This window comes from Acinonyx jubatus, chromosome E1, assembly GCF_027475565.1.
Source record: "Acinonyx jubatus isolate Ajub_Pintada_27869175 chromosome E1, VMU_Ajub_asm_v1.0, whole genome shotgun sequence".
Classification (NCBI taxonomy): Eukaryota; Metazoa; Chordata; class Mammalia; order Carnivora; family Felidae; genus Acinonyx; species Acinonyx jubatus.
The window spans coordinates 54,557,352-54,573,184 of record NC_069397.1 but is presented as its reverse complement, the minus strand read 5'-3'; the positions used below and the strand labels follow the sequence as shown (position 1 = coordinate 54,573,184).

At 45.9% G+C, this 15,833-nt stretch overlaps 2 protein-coding genes across 5 annotated transcripts in view; one reads left to right on the top strand and one right to left on the bottom strand.

Moving 5' to 3' along the window:
• SAP30BP (SAP30 binding protein) overlaps positions 1 to 6,807 on the bottom strand; it is a 36,231-nt gene extending 29,424 nt beyond the window's left edge. Inside the window, exons 1-3 of one of the 3 annotated variants that reach the window (XM_027052314.2) lie at positions 6,644 to 6,807; positions 4,653 to 4,762; positions 2,369 to 2,416 (exon numbers count right to left, since the gene is read on the bottom strand). In XM_027052314.2, the coding sequence (XP_026908115.1) occupies positions 2,369 to 2,416; positions 4,653 to 4,762; positions 6,644 to 6,749 (264 nt within the window). In that variant the 5' untranslated portion in view covers positions 6,750 to 6,807. The remainder of the gene's footprint in view (positions 1 to 2,368; positions 2,417 to 4,652; positions 4,763 to 6,643) is intronic. The other 2 variants (XM_015086100.3, XM_027052315.2) reach the window with 2 other exon arrangements.
• A 96-nt stretch (positions 6,808 to 6,903) lies between these two features.
• Positions 6,904 to 15,833, top strand: part of RECQL5 (RecQ like helicase 5) — a 35,312-nt gene continuing 26,382 nt past the window's right edge. The window contains exons 1-7 of one of the 2 annotated variants that reach the window (XM_053212291.1): positions 6,904 to 7,099; positions 7,580 to 7,700; positions 8,722 to 8,843; positions 9,791 to 10,309; positions 11,019 to 11,124; positions 11,588 to 11,699; positions 12,897 to 13,059. In XM_053212291.1, the coding sequence (XP_053068266.1) occupies positions 7,580 to 7,700; positions 8,722 to 8,843; positions 9,791 to 10,309; positions 11,019 to 11,124; positions 11,588 to 11,699; positions 12,897 to 13,059 (1,143 nt within the window). In that variant the 5' untranslated portion in view covers positions 6,904 to 7,099. Of the gene's footprint in view, positions 7,100 to 7,124; positions 7,701 to 8,721; positions 8,844 to 9,790; positions 10,310 to 11,018; positions 11,125 to 11,587; positions 11,700 to 12,896; positions 13,060 to 15,833 lie in introns of those variants that run through there. The other variant, XM_027052313.2, reaches the window with a different exon arrangement.

Below are 15,833 nucleotides of genomic sequence, written 5' to 3'. Positions count from 1 at the left end.
AATTGTGTAAAGGCACCAAAATGTTTTGAGAACTGCTGTAGTAAAAAATCAAAAGCAGATTTTAAAAAGCCAAGGCAGTTGGGGTGCCTGGTGGCTCAGTCGGTTAAGCGTCTGAATCTTGATTTCAGCTCAGGTTATGACCTCACAGTTCATAGTTAAGGCCTTGTTGGGCTCCGCACTGAGAGTGCAGAATCTGCTTGGGATTCTCTCTCCCCTTCTCCCTTTGCCCCCGCCCCCCTCGCTTGCACTCTCTCTCTCAAAATAAAAAAGAAAAAAAGAAAAAAAAAAGGCCAAGGCAGGAAGGAGTGCCATCTGGTGGAAAAGACAGTTATGACATCAATCCATTCACAACCAAAATAAATGACACCCCTAATCCATCCTGGTGACATATTCTTATTGTTAGAAATTTCACATACTGAAGGCAGAAATGTTCAAAATTCAAGATGTGGAAGATAAAAATATTGTTAAAAGCCAATTAAATGCGCCAGAAAAGATCCGGAGTAGAGGGAGGGTTGGGAGGCATTTGAGGTCTAGGCCACTACCTCAAGATAGTCTGATGCCAGTTCAGGGCAAGAGAGGAAGCCAACGCCAGGACTAAGGCATGGGAGTACAGAAGATTCATGCTGGGGACTGTTCCTAGTCCTTGGAGATGCCACTAACACTCATGATTTTTGGATTTGAGGATCTCTGAGTGGGAGAGCTCTGTCTGACCCCTTCCACACTCAGCCTCCAAAAGAACTATGTCAAGTTACTGTGAGAGTAGGTTCTGTCCTGTTCTCCAAGGGCTCCCTAAGAACAAGAACTGTCTCAGAAAGCTTTTCATTCTACAACCAGACTAAAAGTTCAAATGACTGAATGAAATACAGTAAAGCACATCAGTCAAGGGGTTAAGTATAAACGTGTCTTTCCAACCTTCACGTGGTTCCAAGAAAGACTGAGCAGAAGACACATCAACAAACTTCCCAATTCTGTCCACCTCACCCCCAGCCCTGGCTGTTCTTCCTCATTCCCAGGGGATTTGCTGTTTTTTCCAGAAGGGCTGACAGTAAAGTACCTGCACCTTTCTCTCCAGCCAACTTCCCCAGGAGGCCTTTGAGCCTTTTGCCTCCGTTCCCTCCACACTGAAGCCCCAGCACTTGGCAGCTCCTCGGGTTCACTTCACGCGTGGGCTCTAAGGCCCACACACTCCCGACTACTAAGACAGAAGATTCCTGCTACTACTGGCCATTTCCCTTCTGCGAGCCCAAGCAGAGGTATGGCCACCTGTGATCCAGGCCACACGTCCACCCTCCTGCTCGTAGTGCTTGCGTGAGTTAAGCCTGGGTTCCTTACTTGGCACAGAAAGGAGTGACATTTGCTGTGCCTAGGGCTCAATATTCTCTTCTTTCTGCATGCTGATGCCCAAACTTCCTTTCCTGGTGAAATGTGTTATCTGCATCATCCACAACTTTTCATGGGTTTTATTCCAATGGTCGCCACAGTTCTATCCAAACACAGAACCAGTTCAAATGTGAACTGTATTTTTGGACATACTACCATTTTGATTACAATTTGGGACCATTTTCTAGAGTTTCACTACGTTGCCTTGAAGGCTTCAGTTGGTTTCAAAGCAGTTTTTAATCACAAAAGTCGGCCCATATTTCCCAGGCCTAGAGTGATGGAATTAAGACTTCCTCTTTGAAAGAGAAATGTTTCCTAAAGACCGCGTTCTTAACAAGCACAGTTATACTGATGCCCAGTGCATAGCACAGTAAGCCTACTTGCAGGGGACGGGGAATGAGATCTTAGCCATCATCACAGTAGGTCAGGGAGCATGACAGGAAATGTCTTTAATTACTCTCAGCTGCTACTGGGAAGGAACTATCAGAAGGATACACCTGAAAGACCATTCTGTTTACCCAAGAGTGGATGGGTACCAGCCGGAGGAAGTAAGAGTTAGGTGCAGCTTCTCCAACAGCTGGGGAGACCTCACTTTGACCTAGATGACTAAAGAGTACAAATGGCAGCCCTTAGGGCTTCCTGATTCTAGAAATATTCCCACGTCTAACCCACCTGCAGGGACAGTGACCCCACCAAGCTCACCTGGCTGTAGAGCACAGGCAGGTGGCTACACTCAGCCAGGCCTCTCCCCTTTCTAGTCTGGAGATAAGGCACTATCTGTGCTTCTGGAAATCCAAACTGCCTCAGGACTTCCTCATTCCATGGTGACCTCCAGGCTTCTTTAGAAAGCTAGTTTCATCCCAGAATATTTACGCGTGGTTGCAGGGTGTGTTAGTGGGGCCAATCTTGACCAGACACAGGAACTGAGACATAATGTTACAATGCCTTGTTCGCATCCAGCCACCCCACCATAGCCAACACCAAATACCTTTGGGTCATCAGCCTCAGGTTTTTCAGTCTCTGAATCGTCATCTTCCTACAAGACAAAGAATTTAGAGGATTAAGCTTAAAGGAGTGGGCCTGAGGGTTCTCACATGCATAACTAGGGGCTGGAGTAACTTACCCAGCCTGGGCCATCCCACCAAGAACCCCTCCCCTGCCCTATGACCCAGAACTAGAGAAAGAGAAGGGAGAAGGAGATGTTCTGGGGGTGGGGAGGGAGGACATTAGCAGCTCAGAGTCGTTACTCCAGCAGTGTCACAGTCTACAGCGATGAAAATGCCCGAGATTAAAAATCACATATATAAAAATGGAAAAAGGCAGTCATGTTTCAGAAAAGAAGACCAGGCCCCACAGGATAAAAAGGGCACAGTGTTTTCAATGAAGTATCAATTATTTAAAACCAGGAACATGAACCTTTCTTCCTTCTTTGACTTTCACACACACAAATACATTGGACTCAGATCTACCGTGACACTGTTCACGGTCGGAGTGCCATGACCCACGTATAACTACACCCCGGCACTCCAGCCCAGGAACATTCACAGCTACATGAACAGCAGGAAGACAGGCATCAAATGACCAGGGCAAGTGGCCCAGGGAAGGACTAAAGAGCAACAGCCAGCCTTTCCTGGGTCTCAGCTGAGCAGACCCTGCCTCCATCCAGGCTCTCACAGAACTGCCACTGACCCGTTCTCCCCAGTCTTGTTCCTGATCCAAACAGCTTGCCTGACACAAAGCACCATGTGAACAAGGCATTCTCCAAAGCGTGCACTGGCCTCACACAAGCTAGCCCACCATTCCACTGAATGCCAGTGAAGGTCAACGATCAGCTACCCTATTAGGTAGCTATATCCACATCTGCTCCCAGAACACCCCAATGCACAAAAGCCTTTTAAGTTAACACCCAGGAAAAAAAAATTAAGTTTCATTTGAAATTGCTTTTTTCAATCGAGCTACACCTTAACCCAAGCATAAATAGCGCTCTAGATGTTAACATAAACATCACCCGCGAGACTCGAACAGATTATACTGATGAGTTTGAGACTGAATTGTCCTGTCAGGTGCCAGTGAGTCCAAGGGTTTAAATGCAATCTCCATGATTTCCTTAAAATGAAATCAGTCACACCAAATAATCAGAGAAGTAGCTCAGCCAAAGACAATCACATTTTAGAACGTCTATATTGGAATTTGATGAGAGGACTCTACTAGGATATGAAATAAAGTGCAAATATGATGAAAATTCTAAGCAAAGCCAATGTGGAACAACACTTCAGAAACACATCATGCAAAATTATTGAAGAAAACAGTTATGGTGTTAAGCCAGTATGCGTGCATGTGAGAAAGTCAGGAAAAGAAAACAATTTGCAAAGCTTTTCTAAACAATTTTAGTCAATTCTGAATTATCAGCATTAATGGTGGGGCTAAGGGCACGAAAATATCTTCCAAAAGAGCATCAAATACAAAACGCATTTTTGTTTCATTAGAAAGCATTTTAACGCTAACAATTACATATCAATGCATAAAAAAGCTTTCAAACAAATAATAAAGTACACTGTTTCAATTAACGGTGTTGCTAAAGAGCCAGACTCTATATCCAGATTTCACTTAGTGTATCTTTGTGCTAAGCCCCCGCTTGAACCCTTGTTTTCTCTCTACTTTTAAATTCTGGCTCATGAGGTTCAGGTGATAGTATATCAACAGGCTCTCCGGTTAATTAAGACAGCTTTCTTTGTTGCCAGCACATATTAAATGTCAGGCAAGATTTGTGCTCAAGAACCAAAGGCACTCTGATAAAAAGTGCCAAGTAAGATGTCAAGAAAGAAGTTCAGACGGATCAAACCAAAAATAAAAAGCTAAACAGTTTTCCTTCCTAATCTTTTTAATAAGCTGAAAGATTTAAACCAAGATTAAAAATAACACAGAGGTTTTTGCAGATATAAATAATAAATCAGGAGGAATGTGTGTCACAAATGGAATAAATTATCTTAGCAAAGAAAATGAACATGAAACATTCTTTGATATCTGGGTTAAACAGAATAGTCCACTGTCTTTTCCCCCCAATTTCAATTCAAAAGTTAATACAAAATGGTCCAGATGAAAACAAATTTTGTTTTCCGTTTTCAACTGATACCAAACAAAAAAAGGGGGGGAGGAGGGGAAGAGGGGGAAATGACGCTGGCCATGGAATGGAACACTGTCGGTACAGTTCAGTTTCTGACAAATGAAATGGTGCTTTGAACAACTCTGGATTTGGGAAGAGACTGACTTACCGACTGTTTGCTATTCTCATCCTCCTCTTCTTCATAACCATCTTCATCACCTCCAAGGCGAGAAAAGTCATCCTCTCCATAGGCCTCAGATACTAATCCACCTTTTTCCTCTGAAAGAGGGAAAAAGAAAAATGAATAAATGCATACAAAAATGAAAGACAACCTTTCAGTGGTTTGAATGGCCAGAACTATCTCTGAAGATCAAAGGGGAGCCTAAATCTCCCGTGAATAGGCCCAGAAACTGCCTTCAGAAAGAGCACAATAGATAAAGTCATTAAAAGAACATGGAAGAAAACCAACTACTAAATCCTTTCTCTCATGCTTTTCTTTTTTTAAGTTTATTTATTTTGAGAGTCAGGGTGGAGGACGGGCAGAGGGAGAGAACCCCAGGCAGGCTTTGTGCTGTCAGCGCAGAGCCTGATGCAGGGCTCAAGCTCATGAACTGTGAGATCGTGACCTGAGCTGAAACCAAGAGTTGGATCCTTAACCGACTGAGCCACCCAGGCACCCCCTTTCTCTCATGCTTCTAATCCACCTCGTATGACAACTGAAGGCTTCTCTTCTCTGAACTATTACTGCACATTGTTTAAAAACCTCTTTATCTTAATTTTTTTAAATTTATTTTTTCTTTAGGGTGAGAGACCGCAAGGGAGGGGCAGAAGGAGACAGAATCTTAAGCTTACACAGGGCTCGAGCTTATGACCCTGATATCATGACCTGAGCTGAAATCAAGAGTAGATGCTTAATCGACTGAGCCACTCAGGGGCCTGGAAAACCTTTTTTTTTTTAATTAAAAAAATTTTTTTAAAATGTTTTTATTTATTTTTGAGACAGAGAGACAGAGCATGAGCAGGGGAGGGGCAGAGAGAGGGAGACACAGAATCCAAAGCAGGCTCCAGGCTCTGAGCTGTCAGCACAGAGCCCGACGCGGGGCTCGAACCCACGTACCATGAGATCATGACCTGAGTCGAAGTCGGGTGCTTAACCGACTGAGCCACCCAGGCGCCCCCGGAAAACCTCTTTTGATGTGTGTATCTCTACCTTGTATCCGAGGCACCAGAACTTGTCTTCTTATACAAGATAAAGACTCTGTTGCCGTCATTTTTGTGTTCTCCTTTAGGAACAGGAATTTTAACTGGGGGCACTGAGAGGAGTTCCCAATCATACCTACTTGAGAAGCAAAGTCTTCTATGTTTAAACCAAAACAAACAACAACAAGAAAAATACAAAATGCTACAATTACTGGGAAACCACCAGAGAACCTCTTGACTGGAAGAGGGCATGCAAAACTGAGAGTAGCTAACCTCCAGATGAGGAAAGGAAGTCCCAGATATGTTAGGTAGCTTGCTGCCCTTTCTATGATGCCAAAGAAATCTGTTCCCATTTCCTAACATTGTGATTCTTAACCTGAGTAGGGCAACAAAATCACTGATGGGCTTCAACAGCCTACAAAGTACTGGAATCACTGAAGAGTATTAAAAAGCTACAAAATGCCCAGATTCTACCCCAAATCTACAAATTACTCTCGCCAGCGAGACCAGATTTTTAAAAGGTCCAATATGAGTCTAGGGCACATTCCTAATGCAAAGTTATAAACTTAACAAGACACAACCTTTACCACCCTCCACGTACGTTCTACGCATCGCTCCCCCCAGTACACAACGAGCCCAGAAGGAACAGGTGGTGGATCCGTAGCTTTGGATCCTCTCCATCTTTCGCCCATCCCTATGCCCAACACGATGCCCGGCATGGAGAAGACTTTCATTAAGTTACGGCAGAATAACCGAATCAACGGAAGGAGATGGTCCATTCTTACTCCAGGGCGTCCACTCTGTCCCAACCAGGGTCTCGATCGCGCTTCGGGGCTCCGGGGCTCTGGGGCCCGATACCTGGGGCACAATGACCATCTCTTCCCCTCCCGCCCTGCTAGGTGAGCAGCTTTCCGAGCAGACACCTGATTCTCCCCTTCCAGCTCCCTACTCAGGCCTCACCAGCCGCGCTGCCCGCTGTTTCGACGCCAGCCTCGCCGTCGGACTCGGGCTCTGAATCTTCCGCGTAAACTGCCAGAGACGACAGAACATTCTTCTTCCCCGCCATCTTACTCCCGGCGCGCCTCAGTCTTATGACTCAAAGAAGCCGACTTCCGTGCGGAAAGGCGACTTTTTCCTATCCCAGGAGAACCCGCGCCGGTTCCTGACCAGAAACCAATCAAAACGGCCGTTTCTTGGCCTGGCCCCGCCCCTCCCGCCAGGCTGCTGTGACATCATCACTGCGCGACGGATGTAAGGTTGTGTGGGTTTTAGCTGACACTGAATCCCCAGCCTTTTGGCTTCTGAGTTTGGGGTGGTATATGGGGGTCTTCGAGTAGTTCCCGACCAGCGGGCAGCAGCGGCCCGGCAAGAGTCCTTCGCTCCGGGGTGGCCCACCGCCAGCTCTGATATCTTGGGGTGAAGAGAGGGAGGGTTCGGCTGGGGAAGGGAGAAAAGAGCTAACGGGGGTTTAACAGGAAGAAAAGCGATGAGCTCTTCTCCAGGAGGTGGGAAGAAGGGGTCGGGGTAGAATTGCCGTGATAGCAGCACTTATAAAAGGAGCAGAAGGTGGATCTTAGAAAAACAATTCCATCTTCTCCAAAGGATTCCAAAGACATTTGTGTTTCTTCTCGTGATCTGATTTCTAGCTCCGTGCCATACCGCGGCATAGCATAGTTCAATGTTTTTTATTTTCCTCAGCATAGAAGTGGACATGTTAATTGTCCAGGAATATGTTGCTTGAGGGTGTTCACCTGGAGCTATGTTACTTGGAAATAATATACTGCTTGAGAGTAATAAAGCAAATTTTACTTAGAGAAAAGCAGTATTTTAAAAGCAGAACAGGGGGTTTTCATCGCAACCATATGCCTTAACTTTTGGCCACTGTCTGTCGCTAAGATGAGCACCCACCCTTCTTTTGACCCCGAACGTCGAGTCCGGAGCACGTTGAAGAAGGTCTTTGGGTTTGACTCTTTTAAGACACCATTACAGGAGAGTGCGACCATGGCTGTAGTGAAAGGTAACATTGCTAAAACTACCTGTGTTTACATTTGTGCTGGCTATACTGTAGCATTGCCATGGAGGGTGCCAACACTCTCTTTCTGACCCTTCCTACCTCCCCACTCTTGGTCCATAATTATTGCTGGAAATCTTGTAGATTTGTCACTTTTAAGCGGTTTTATTGGCAGAATCATCCAGCTGTTCTGGTTCTTAGCTAGAGCTGCAGATTGTCTTTGAAAGCAGTTCATAGATTTCAGTTCATGTTCGTTTGTGTGTAGGCAGTAGTGGGAGTGGCAGGAATGGCCTAATCCAGTCTTTGACCTTCTAAACCCTTTGTTGAAGATTGAGTGGTCTCGTCCCAAATAGGGAAGGAAGAAGTAATAATATTATAAATCTGATACATATTGACAATGGAGGTTATCAAGAGGGTAGTAACAATGTAACATTAATTACATTGTAACGTTTATAAGCAAGTCTTTTTTTAATTTTTAAAAACGTTTTATTTATTTTTGAGAGAGAGAGAGAGCAAGTGGGGGAGGGGCAGAGAAAGGGAGACACAGAATCTGAAGCAGGTTCCAGGCTCTGAGCTGTCAGTACAGAGCCTGATGCGGGGCTCGAACCCACAAACTGTGACCTGAGCCAAAGTTGGACGCTTAACTGACTGAGCCACGCAGGCGTCCCTATGCAAAAGTCTTCTAAGTGATGTGGCTTCCATGTCTCCACAGGTATACCCACTCCATCTAGAAGTATTCAACTTTCATGGCTGTTTAATTCAATCATCCATATCCCAACAGACTCAGACTTTTCACCCTTATGGTTGTCATTGCCATTACTAGAAATGGTTTGTGCCCGTTTCCAAATCTCTCTGGATCTCTGCCCTTAGCACAAGAAGGATGGGAAAGAAATTAGCATTATTACCTTTACATGTGCCACTCTGCTAGGCGCTTTCCCTACAGTCTCATTTAGTTTTCAGCAGCCTTGACAAGGAAAAAGATAAAAGGCAGGAAGCATTTAGATACCATTATCTTGCATTTTTTCAGGTGACAAGGATGTGTTTGTGTGCATGCCCACAGGGGCAGGAAAATCCCTCTGCTATCAGCTTCCTGCTGTGTTGGCCAAAGGCATCACCATTGTAATCTCTCCACTCATTGCTTTGATTCAGGTGAGCCTTAGGGGGATGAAGATAGTAACCCAAAAAGTTTAGGGGAAGGTGGGCCTTTTTGTTTGTTTGGTTTTGGTTTTGGTTTGGTTTTGTTTTCCCGCTGGGAATGTCATGTCTCATTTGTTTGGTCTTTTGCCTTTTATTTCCTTTGATTTGCCTATTTCCCTTTCTATATCGGGTTTCTGAATTGTCCAAATGTGTCATCATCGCCACTAGTGCATACCACTCTGGCAGGTTATGAATGAGTTTTCTGTATTTTGATGGCCCAGAGTCTCTCCTTCGTTACCTTTCACCCAGAGGAGTGTGGAAATGTATCTGTATACACATAGACACTGTGTCATGTACACACATGGGCACTCTTGACAGGATAGAAGATGCAGACGGGTAGAGAGCTAAAATGATATAAACTGATTGGGATGTTGTCAGCATCTGCTCTGCCCCTCTGGCTATATTTAAGGCTTGTAGATGGGCTGATAGAATCAGAAATGAGGAAGTGTGGCTATGTGGTTAAGAGTCATCCACCATGAAGAGAAACAGAATAACAGTGCTTCGTGAGTTTCACGAGGTCTCAGGCTTTGTGCTAAGTGCCTTAGGTGCATTCACTTCACCTTTGCAGTGTAAAATTTCACTTAATGCTAACAACTATCCTATTAGATAGTTACCAGTTTTACAAGAGGGAGGGATGGGGAGAGAGAGAGAGAACTGAGTCTCAGAGGCTAAGAGCCAGTCAAAGAGCATGTGGCGATTAAGTGAGCCAGGAATGAGCCAGGTCTGTCTGTCTCCAGAGCCTGTGCTGTCACCCACTTCACCCTCTGAACTTTTGTATGCAGAGAGAAGACCTTGGAGGTTGGGGGGAGGGCATTTATGGCGGGGAAATGCCCAGTGAGTCAAGATGACATTTACCACTGTGTCCTCCGCTCTGTGGCCTGTTTCCCTTCTACCCTCAGGACCAGGTGGACCACTTGCTGGCCCTGAAGGTACGAGTGAGTTCTCTGAACTCAAAGCTCTCAGCACAGGAAAAGAAGGAGCTGCTCTCGGACCTGGAGCAAGAAAAGCCACAGACCAAACTTCTGTACATCACACCGGAGATGGCGGCTTCAGCCTCCTTCCAGCCTACCCTGAACTCACTGCTGTCCCGCCACCTGCTCTCCTACCTGGTGGTGGATGAAGCTCATTGCGTTTCCCAGTGGGGGCATGACTTCCGTCCTGACTACTTGCGTCTGGGTACCCTCCGTTCCCGCCTGGCACATGCCCCATGTGTGGCTCTGACTGCCACAGCCACCCCGCAGGTCCAAGAGGATGTGTTTGCTGCCCTGCACCTGAAGCAACCGGTTGCCACTTTCAAGACTCCCTGCTTTCGGGCCAACCTCTTCTATGATGTGCAGTTCAAGGAACTGCTTTCTGATCCCTATGGAAACCTGAAGGACTTCTGTCTTAAGGCTCTTGGACAGAAGACGGCTAAAGGGGTGAGGGCCCTGAGGGCGGGGGGGGGGGGGAGGGGGGGGCCAAGATGCCTCGAGAGCCCCGAGCTGGTATCTTGCAGTGTAGAGGTGGATGTTGGTTTTCTAGGACCTTTGCTTTTTCTCGCTGCTTTAGCCAGAACTAGCTGCCGCCTCTTAAAACTTGCACTCTGAGAGTTGTTCCTTTGGTTTCCTGGCATTATTCCTCTTAATGGAGTCCCCTTGTCCTGACATTCTCCTGTGGGAGGTGAGCAGCCAACCCTGAGTGAGGCCTTTGCAGACGTATCCAAGGCTTCAGGACAAGAAGCAGAGGAGTTAGATGGGTTATGGTTTTGAGCTGCTTGATTACAAAGTGGCAGAGCCCTGCTGGTGGCCTGCCTCAGAGGAGCCTGTGAGACTGACATGAGAAAGAGGGAAACCTTCTTCTTCTTCTTTTTTTAAAGTTTATTTACTTTTGAGAGAGAGAGAGAGAAGGGGAAGGACAGAGAGAGAGGGGGAGAAAGAGAATCCCAAGCAGTCTCTGTGAAGCAGGCTCTGAGGGGCTCGAACTCACGAACTGTGAGATCATGACCTGAGCTGAAATCAAGAGTCAGATGCTTAACCAACTGAGTCACCCAGGCACTCCAGAGCAAAAGCTTCTTTTAAAGCAGTCCACAATATAATGGGCAGATTGTTCTTTCTTCTCAATGCTGTCTTCCCATGTCTCCTCATTCAGTCACTCTCTGGCTGCGGCATTGTCTACTGCAGGACCAGAGAGGCTTGCGAGCAGCTGGCAACAGAGCTCAGTTACAGGGGTGTGAATGCCAAGGCATACCACGCAGGTAAGGGGTGCCTGGGCCATGTGCTCCTCTTCCCTCTCAGAGGCCTCTCAGTGGGTCTCTTGTTCTTTAAAGATCCTGAATAATCAGATGGTCCGTCATCTTTTTCCAGATACCCAGACAGAGCTAAAGCAATTCACTTACGTCCACAAAAAGGAGTCTAGACACAAATAAGATCTAAAATGAGGACTGTGACTCCTGAAGCCCTTTTCTCACCCTGAGCCCTCCCAGCAGCAAGTGATGAGTTTTTCTAAGTCTAGGTATTGGTGTTGTAGAGAGAGCACAGGTTTTAAAGGCCAGTGGACTGAGGTTTGAATCTTGACTTAACACTTACTGAGCACTGTGTGCCACACAGCTGGTAAGTGATGGACTGAAGGTGTGTGTGCAGCACCCAGGGCAGGGTCAAGCCCAAGGTAGATCCCAAGGAAGATGTGGGTTCCCTCTGACACCTTGCCCTCATTTACAGGGCTGAAGCCTTCTGAGAGAACATTGGTGCAGAACGACTGGATGGAGGAGAAGGTTCCTGTCATTGTTGCAACCATTAGTTTTGGAATGGGAGTGGATAAAGCCAATGTCAGGTGAGTGATGCTTCTTGCCTTTCTTTCCCAGTCAAGGCCCTGGCTCAGGTGGGTTGCCTGGTGCTGTGCCTCAAGGAGCAAGTCCATAGGCTCCTTCTAGGGCCCCAGGAGAGAGTCCCTGGTGCACAGCCCACATGGTGACAGGTGCTGTGCAGCCTACTCCCAGGTGACTGCATCGCAGGGTTCTGTCATCCCCCAGGAGAGGGCGGCACACAGGCCATCAGGCCCATCCATAACGCAGCATGTGCATCTAGCACATGGTCCCTGTGAGGGGGTGGAATGAACTGTCTTAAGCTGCTCCCTGTGGGATATCAAAGTCAGTGTCTTATTCCCAGCCTTCCTTGTTACTGCTTTTCGACAGTCTAGAAGAGATGGGTGGGGCTCACCCCACCCAGCCTTCTAGTACCACCCTGGCAACTCTTGGGGAGTCTTTATCTCTAGCCCCCCCAACCTTCCAGAGACATTTTGTGCTACAGCCTAAAGCCGTCTGCTCTCATTAACACCAACAATAATGCTTTGTATGATGTACAGAGCACTTGGGCATACATGATCTCATTAAGACTCACAGGGACTCTGAGTTGGTCAGTGGAGGAATGAGTCTGTGCGCTTACATTTGAGAGAACACAGGCTTTGGAATCTGAGTTTGGACCCTGGGGCTGCGGTGGCTTGTTGGGGGCCAACTTTGAAGTCAGACACCCCTAGGCCCAAATCTTAACCCCTGCTGTCCCCTTGCTATTTGACCTTGTATACATTTTCCTGAATCTCAAGTTCATTGTCTATAAAACAGGGTTACCTCACCTTATAGTAACTGTAAAATTAAATGAGACAAATGGGTAAACTGGCTCATAGTAGGTGTTCAATAATGTCATCCCTTTCTCTCTTCAAAGAGGTTAAAGGATTACTCGAGGTTGGGCAGCTCATTAGTGGCCTACTCTTGTTGCTTTAAGCCCAGTGCTTTTGCCTCTGGGCCTCTGTGAGTGTTTTTGGTTTCTCATGTGCTGGAATTGCCCCCCTTAACTCTGCTGTGGCCTCTAACCTGAGCCGTTCCACGGCCAGGAGGCCTGCTGATGGGGTGCAGGGGTCTTGGCCACATTTACTTGGAAGCTGCTAGCCTCCCTGCTCCTGGTCACTGTGGAGACCTCTTCCCCTCGTCTCTTCTGCCACAGCTCATGCTGCTCATCCCTTTGCATCCTACAGGTTTGTTGCCCACTGGAATATTGCCAAGTCTATGGCTGGGTACTACCAAGAGTCCGGCCGGGCTGGCAGGGACGGGAAGCCTTCCTGGTGCCGTCTCTATTACTCCAGGAATGACAGGGACCAAGTCAGTTTTCTGATCAGAAAGGAAGTCGCAAAACTCCAGGTAGGTCCTGGGCAGCCTGGACCCTTTTCATCCAAACCCCCCACTCTCCAGTTTCATGTAGCTTATTTTTGAACCCAGGTAGAGCTTGTGTAAGCTACAGGGGTGCTCCTGGGGTTAGAAGGTATAGCGGGGGGGGGGGGGGGGGGAATGGTATACTGGTGAATAGACAGCTTGCAACAGCTAGGTTAGACCTTTCCATTTATATGCGCAGTCTTTTGTGTGCCTGTTATTTTACATAGTCAAGATCAATCCTGCTTTAATTAGCATTGTTACACAAGCATTTTCCCATATTGTTGAAAGTTCTTTGTTTTTGTTCTCAGTTGTTTTGTTTTGTTTTGTTTTACGGGTTGTACACGTTTTGCACAGAGCCTAGAAATAGATCCAAGTACATAAGTGAGCTTGATGTATGAGAGGTGGCATTATAAATCAACAGGAGAAGGATGAACTGTTGAATGATTGGTGCTGGAAAAAGAGAAGATCAGATACTTATTTCCTCTACCATACACATATAAGTTATGGGTGGATTAAAGAATTCAAAAAAAAGCTGTAAAATTGGGGGAAAATATCTTTGTTCCTTTGACAAAGGGAAGGGCATGTCAAGATTTTAAAAGTGGAGACTATGAAGGAAGATGTGATCTGTTTGACTCAATTCAAACTAAAAATTTCCATGTAACGAGAGATACCACTAACAAAGTGAAAAAATGATCCATTGTCGGAGAAGAGATTTGCAACATACATAATTGACTGAATACACAGAGAAGTCCTACAGGTAAATCTGTAAAAGGCAGAGCAAAACATGTGAATTTCACAAAAAGAGGAAACCAGGGTATCTAACAAAGGTATAAAGACTCGCTCAACCTCCCTTAGGAATCAGAGAAATGCAAAGGAGATGGGCTGTCGCTTTATGCCTGTCACACTGGCAAAAACGTGCGACATCTGTATAATCACTGTGGGCGAGGATGTGGGGAAAGGGGAACGCGTGATGTCAGGAAGATGAACTGGTATGGCTGCTTTGAAGAGAGATGAGGTGATACATATAGCGAGAGGGTACTGGTGCTCTGTGAGTCAGTAATTCCACTTCTAGGTAGACAAGTTGTCATGTGTACAAGGATGTACGTGTACAAGGCCATACAGGGATGTTTGCTGCAACTCCCGCATAATGAACTCTTTCTTCCTCCTTAGGGTATGGGATAAATAGGCTTAGTCACACAGTGGAATAGTCTAGAGCAGTTGAAAATGACACAGTAAATCTGCATTAATCAACATGGATAAAGTCACCCAAAGCATAATTTGTGAGGCTACAAATGGCTACATGTAGACTTTCCTCATAAGAACTGTGGGACCCAAGTACTTCTGTCTGATGTCTACCAAATGACAGTAAGAGGACAAAAATATATATAAACCCACAGGGACAAGGGGAACAAAAGACAAGATACCAGCAGGTAGAAATATCAACAGATGTCTGTCTAGAAAACCCCAGACTCTACTGGAAATCTATTAGAATTCATAAGGAAACCTGGCAAAGTGGCTGAATGAAAGGGAAATACTTTAAAAAGCCTAGCTTTTCTCCACATTACCATGAATATCTAGGAGTGGAAATGAAAAAATATTTAGTTTGCAAAAATGAAACTTATAAAATACCTAGAAGTAAATGTTACAGGCCGTTAACAAGAGACATTTTTTTTTTAAAGCTTCTCATGTGCTTTTGATGTATAGCCAGGGAGGAGGACTACTGATTTGAAGAAAACTGGTATCTCATTGAAAGAAAACAAGCTCTGAGCAGGTACCAAAAGTGAGTGAGGAGTATAAAACTGTCAGTTCTGCTCACAGTTAATATAAATGAAGTTCCAGTTGAAATCCCAAAAGACTTCTGTTGGGAAGTAGAATCTTAGAATTTGTATGAAAGAATAAGAGCCCAAGAACAGCCAGGAAAAGTCTTAACAGCAAGAATGGTGAAGGCGACGAGCTTAACCCAGTGTCAGAACACGCTGGGATGCGGCTCTAACCAAATCCATGTAGTAGACTAAAGCGGTAGCACAGACAAGAGAATTAGACATAAGTCCCAGAATGGGGCGCCTGGGTGGCTCAGGTTAAGCGTCTGAGTCTTGATTGCAGCTCAGGTCGTGATCTCACAGTTTGTGGGTTTGAACCCCATGTGCTGACAGTTCAGAGCTTGCTTGGGATTCTCTCTCCCTCTCTCTTTACCCCTCCCCCACTCACATGCTCTGTCTCTCAAATAAATAAACTTAAAAAAAAATTACTTTTATGTTTGATACAGTTTTCCTTCCTTCCTTCCTTTCTGTAGAGAGAGCAAGCCAGCAGGGGAAAGGAGCAGAGGGAGAGAGAGTCTTAAGCAAGCTCCATGCTCAGCACGGAGCCTGATGCAGGGCTCAGTCCCACGGTCATACCTGAGCTGAAATCAGCCGCCACATGCTCAGCCAACTAAGCCACCCAGGTACCCTGCATCCGACTCGACTTCAGTTCAGGTCATGATCTAAGGGTTGTGGGATCAAGCCCTGCATCAGGCTCCGTGCTGAGTGCGAAGCCTGCTTAAGATTCTCTCTCTCACTCCCTCTGCCTCTCTTCCCCACTTGTGTACGCTCTCTCTCTAAAAAAAAAAAAAAAAAAATTAATGTTAAAGATGAAAGAAATGAGTCCCAAAACATGTGAGAGTTTAATATTTGATGAAGCCGATAGTTCAGTTTAATGGAAAACAAAGGGATTGTCTAGTGGGTGGTGCTGACATCCCTCTGGAGTAAAATAAAAGTGCTCCA